A 5,976-nucleotide genomic window follows, 5' to 3' on the forward strand; every position below is an offset into this window, starting at 1 on the left:
GACCAAAAATAAATACTTTTCATAATGTTAAGTTATTTATAATTATTATTACGGGACCTATTTTTTTGCAGTTATTTTTTCTCTAACATTTTTTCTCCCTGTTCAGAAGTGATATATGGATCAGAATAAGGAGATAAATCAAATAAAAAAATTTAAAAAAATTAGTCTTAAGAGAAATGATGTTCATTTATTGTATACATATGTACATATATCTTCGTTTTATCTAGTGTTTAACGATTTAAAAATATTGAAATGTAATATTTTGCATGTTTAAAACTACATTTCATGTTAAACTAGCTCTAAAATAAGATAAATGAAATTGTAGCATATTTATTTTATGTGCACTGCTCATTTCTAGTTTTAACGGTTAAATTTTAAAAGTAACGTTGCAAGTAATTTCTTCGCATATGTAAATAAATTACAACATTTCTGTACTTCCAACAGATGACACATTTAACAACTCTGTGCATTTAATAAGATTTCATAGCACGCATAAATGTCAAACAACATAAAAAATATATGCCCGAAAGAATTTATTTCAAACTCCATATGCTACTGCTGTCACCTTTTTAAATACACCCTGATTTATTGTTTACATTCCAGTTGTAAAACAAATCTACACAGATTATTATTCTGAGCAAATAAATTTTGTTAATGGACATGGAAAGTTGTTTCTTGTGTCGGGAGACTTATAGTGGGGTAGTCAAATATATTAGAGTGAATTCAACCCAATGGCAAATAAAGAATTTAAAATATTTAATAGAGAAGCACTTGTGGGTAATGGTAAGTAGATGATGTTGCACAAGTTAACAATATTGATATATTCTTCCAAAAAAATTTAAGGATCATATACAACAATCCAGTTTAGTTTGCTCCAACTGCTGGCAGGTATTAAACGATTTTCACAACTATTATTTAAGTATAAAAGAAGCCCACTCTAAACTAGTCACTGTAATGACTACAGATAATGAGCCTTTATTATCTAATATTCAGTTAAAATCTGACTTTATGGGTATATTTGAAATAAAAGATGACTTAAATAAAGATCAAACATTGCCTAATAGTCAGCTAAAATATGTTTCTAATGAAATATTTGATAAAGATGCCCAAGTAAGAGATAATTTCGACACAGAAATATTAATAGAACAACCTTTACCGGCAGATTTTGTTATTGAAAACAAGAATATCTACATTAAAAAGGAACAAGATCAAGAATTTTTCACTGATAAATTGCAGGAAAATGAAACACGTAAACAAAAGCCATATAATACTGAAATGGATGAAATTCTGGAAATGATGGAAGATCCCTTGAATAAAATGAAACAGCGAAAGTCAAAAAAAGTCAGGGAAGTAACTAAAAAATCAATTAATCTACACGAAAAAAACGAATATGAAGTTATTAAAGATGAGTCTAAACTTTTAGAATCTCGTGACAGTACGGATTCTGAAGAAGCAGAATCAGAAAATCATAGTTATTTGGAACCAGTGAAAATAACTAAAAAGAAACGTAAAAATCCTGATGAGAAAACTGGACAAGAATATGATAGATTTATATCGGACAACTTTCAAATAGTGTGCAGTTTTTGTCATGTTTCCCTCGAGAATTTTATTGCATTGCGCAAACATTTTCGAGAAAAACATAACAAACGTGGCTTTGTGATTTGTTGCAAGAAAAAAATTTTCTCTCGTCCTCTCCTCGTTGACCATATACACATTCATTTGGATCCCAACTATTTCAAATGTCAACATTGTGACAAAGTCTATTCGGAGCGTAGTACTTTGGAAACTCATGTCAAAATACATGAGATGGGTCAGCTAGATCGCAATCATATTTGTGATAATTGTGGCAAAAACTTTGTGGGTACTACACAATTGGAAAATCATAAAAGAATACATGAGCCCGGTTATCAGAAGCAATTTTCCTGCCCAGAATGTGGCAAATTGTAAGTTTTTACATATAGATCATTTGCATCAAGAGGTTCATAATTCAAAATATGTACATATCGCACTCGTTCAACAATACTGTATTAATTCAACTGTTTGTAATTACATTTTAAAAGAATTTGAAAATCCGAATACATCATAGTAAGCAAATTCCATTTAAAAATATATTTACATTGTTTTTATTTAAAATTTTTGCAATTATTGCAAAATAAATCAATTTTTTGAGTTACTACCATTTTTCTGGAACTTCTCTGTATTTTTTTGTATTATTTTATCAAAAAAACAGTATCAACTCAAAATACAACCAAATTTAAATTAAATAATATAATTTTTAACTTGAATAAAGGCTCAATTCAAAATAATAAATTTTTTTATGAAAATATACGATGTATTTCTATTTAAATTTTTGTATTAACTCAAAATAATCGAAATACGTTGAAATTTTTACAGTATATAGATATTGATGTTGTTAGTTTGAGTTAATACAGTATTGTTGAACGAGTGCGATATATAATTTTTATATTGATTAGGTATTACAAAATGTACAATTCTATAATTTATTTATAATAGTTCTTGTTATTTTTGGTGTGGAGAAGATTTTTTTTTAATATTTTGTCCAATGTTTTCATCTGTGTGGTTTATTATTTTAAATGTTCTTACATATTTACATAAGAGCATATTTTAGCATATTTTGATTTTTTTTTAACGAAATTCATTCTTTACCCTCAGATTTCAATTTAACAAGTGATAAATCCATACTTTTGTGGTAAGCCTGAAATTTTTTATATTTCTTTTTCCATATAAAGCTATTACTTGGCGACGGGATTATGATAACAGATCCTCATTTTTTGGAATTATGATTCTCTTGTTTTGAAGGATATACTAAATATAATAAATTAATACTACTACTATTATTATCTTTAAAGTTTTACAACATCCTACAGTTTAAACTATCATATACAAGCAATACATCACAATAAATTTGTAAATATCTGTGATATATGTGGGAAAACCATGCGTTGCCGAAATCAATTTAAATTGCACATGGAAAAACATAACAGCAAAGAATCCATGTCAATGAATTGTGACATTTGTGGTCTACGTCTAACCGATAGAAGGGGTTTGAGACGTCACAAGAATTTACAACATCCAGTCGGTGGAAAGAAGGATTATTCTTGTCATTTATGCTTGAAAATATCACCTAATCAAGAAGCTCTAAGAACACACATTCGTCTCACTCATAGCACAAGTTATAATCATAAGTGCACAATGTGCGAGAAGGCATTTAAAAGGCCATATGCTTTAAGGGTAGATATAGTACTAAACCCGCTGAACATTTTTTGCCGACATCGGTCAGACATAGTACCGATGTATGATTGGTTGTTAGGAAATCATAACTCTTTCTCTGAGGAAATTCATAAAAGTTTTAAGATTTGTCAAACAGATTTCTGTACGAGTTCTGATTTAAATTCCTACGCATCAGAGATTCGTATTAATTAATTAAATTTAAACATAATTCACTAAAATCTTAATTCGGAATTTCTTAAATCCATTCCGAAAATCTAATTCTTTAGCTTTATTCAAAGGCTTTTATTTAAATAGAATTCATTCATTGTTGAATTAATTCATAACAACCATTCAACCTTTCAATTGAATTGTTCAATGATTGTTAATTCAAATCTAATAAAAATTGATTGATAATATTTTTTCTTCTTCAATTTGTTTTTAACCATTTACAATATGAATTGAAAAAAATTAATTTAATGTGCTGTTTTTCTATAGCGTACGAGTATTCTGAGTGGAAATTTATGTTTTGTTATTGTAACAAAAACAAAATACATGTAAAACGTCCACTCAAAACGCTCATTCGCTATAGAAAAACAGCACATATGTACATACAGAAGTCTATTTGTAATAGATTTGAATTGAAGAAAATGGATTTTAATTACAGAAGACAATGATTCAATAAGGAAATAATTCTTTAAATAATGAATCCTTAAATGGATGAGTTCAATACGTTTGGAGTACTAAGGAATTAAATAATTGGTGAAAAAAAAGTTGGTGAACAATATGTCAATATATCGAGGTATTCGTCATTTCTCGATTTTAAATAGCACCGAAACAGGACTATACTCGATATATTGATATATCAATCATGTTCGTAAGCTATTGGAGGCAATGTTGATTTAAACATGAACTGACGGATATGGATATATCGTCTCCGCTATCTATATATATATACTTTATAGGCTATTATGAATAAATTCAATAATGAATGAATTCTATTAAAATTAAATCCTTTGAAAGAAGCTAAGAATTTGTTTTGTTGGAAATGGTTTTATGTAATGAATTGCTTGTATTTGTTTAATTCTGAAGTAAGATATTAGTAAATTAATATGAAGCTCTGTGCAGCTGTACATATGTCGACAAAAAATATTTACAGAGTCTAATATGTTCATAAATAATTTATGATAAATTTACATAATAATAAAGTTGCTGATTTCAGGAACATATGGCTACACACACTGGTACTGCTTTGTATACATGCCCATGGTGCCCAAAAACCTTCATATCAAATGGTAACATGCATAATCATCGCAAAAAAGCACATCCACAGGAATGGGAAGAAGCTCATCGAAAAAAATTTGCCAACAATTTGCAATCCGATACAAACTCAAATGTAAAAGACAACTTGTGTACTGTGTAATGCTTAAAAAACGTAAAGAATAAATCTGGTTATTAATCATTTTAAATGAAACAATTACGTGGACATCTGTGTTTGGGATATATACCTAAGATTCGTGATTCACGAGATTGAACACGTTATTAAAGGACACAAAATATTTTATTTAACATGAAAAATAGACCAGTCTATTATACAATATGTGAAGGTATTTGAGAAATTTCTGATGAACAAATTAACAACGCTCTTATAATGAAAGCAGTTGTGTTTCAGATCATCAATATGGATTTAAGAAGATGGAATATATTGTTCCGACCTCTTTGTGTATAAATTGAGACAAAATGTACTTGGGGAAGAATAAGTATAGAGTAACGGTTCTAAATTTTATACTTAAGGAGGTTTGCAAGATTTTCACATCCCTTTAATGCCTGTACCCCTCGTTTATTCGATGACCGAATAAAAGACATTGCAGAAAAGTAATCTCCAGTATATTAGTACTAAGAACTCACAATAAATTTATATCTAATATTAACAAGAATTATTTTTAAATAAACATTATGCAAGTCAATTAAATTTTAACGTGATTTTGGTTTTGTGAGAATTTTTGGGGGAATTATAAAATTTTTGTTTTGAAGAAGTATAAATAAAACAAATGCTTTTAACATACGATTTTTTTTAAATGCATTGTATTAGAAGCATATATTTTTTTACTCAATTCATGTAGTGATAAGTACGTCCTCCAGTATTCAATAACTTTAATTTTAAATTCACTGGATTACTTGTTCCTTGCCATAGTTTTTTTTTTTCACAATAAACTGTATAAAACTTAAAAATTTTTAAATGCATTCATTGTGATTTCCGTTAACTCACATTGCAGTAGCATAGTAAATTTTTTAAACAATTTATATTGCCATTTTAAATTAATTTATCATAAAATTATCTTTTACTAAATTAATATTATATGAAATTTAACAATATAATTTAATAAAATATAATATAATAATATAATATAATTTAAAAAAAGCCTTTTTTATGGAAATAACCCTGTAATTTTTAAACGGATAGTCCGATTTTTAGAAATGCTTATGGGTTTGTTGTTGATTAAAACAAGTAAGAGAACTATATTCGCCTGTGTCGAATGTTATTACATAATTTTTAATTTATTAGTGCAAAATATTTTATGGCAAAATTTTTTTAAAATTTGTTAATGAAAACAAATTTATGATAAAAAACATTTTTTTGTTAAAAAAAAATTCGGAAGAAATATTTTTCATGATTTTGACCCATTGTAGTAGGCTATATTAAAGACTTAGTAATCCAGATATAGATCAAAAATAGGTAAAAAATCG

The 5,976-nt window shown here is 27.4% G+C and overlaps 1 protein-coding gene across 1 annotated transcript; it reads left to right on the forward strand.

Annotated features, from left to right (window-relative positions):
• The first annotated feature begins 631 nt into the window (after positions 1–631).
• On the forward strand, positions 632–5,200 carry LOC135960510 (transcription factor grauzone-like). Its single transcript, XM_065511814.1, has 4 exons — positions 632–783; positions 844–1,943; positions 2,871–3,252; positions 4,451–5,200. Exons 1-4 carry the CDS (start codon positions 655–657, stop codon positions 4,649–4,651), a joined length of 1,812 nt encoding a protein of 603 aa, XP_065367886.1. The 5' UTR covers positions 632–654; the 3' UTR covers positions 4,652–5,200.
• The last annotated feature ends 776 nt before the right edge of the window (positions 5,201–5,976 follow it).

Source organism: Calliphora vicina, chromosome 5, assembly GCF_958450345.1.
Source record: "Calliphora vicina chromosome 5, idCalVici1.1, whole genome shotgun sequence".
In the NCBI taxonomy this organism is placed as follows: Eukaryota; Metazoa; Arthropoda; class Insecta; order Diptera; family Calliphoridae; genus Calliphora; species Calliphora vicina.

Excerpts from the sequence above, each read along its gene's own strand:
- LOC135960510 (XM_065511814.1), top strand. The coding sequence starts at position 655 with ATGGACATGGAAAGTTGTTTCTTGTGTCGGGAGACTTATAGTGGGGTA. Across the intron at positions 1,944-2,870 it reads TGCCCAGAATGTGGCAAATT|TTTTACAACATCCTACAGTT; the intron begins GTAAGTTTTTAC and ends TTATCTTTAAAG. Across the intron at positions 3,253-4,450 it reads AAAGGCCATATGCTTTAAGG|GAACATATGGCTACACACAC; the intron begins GTAGATATAGTA and ends TGCTGATTTCAG.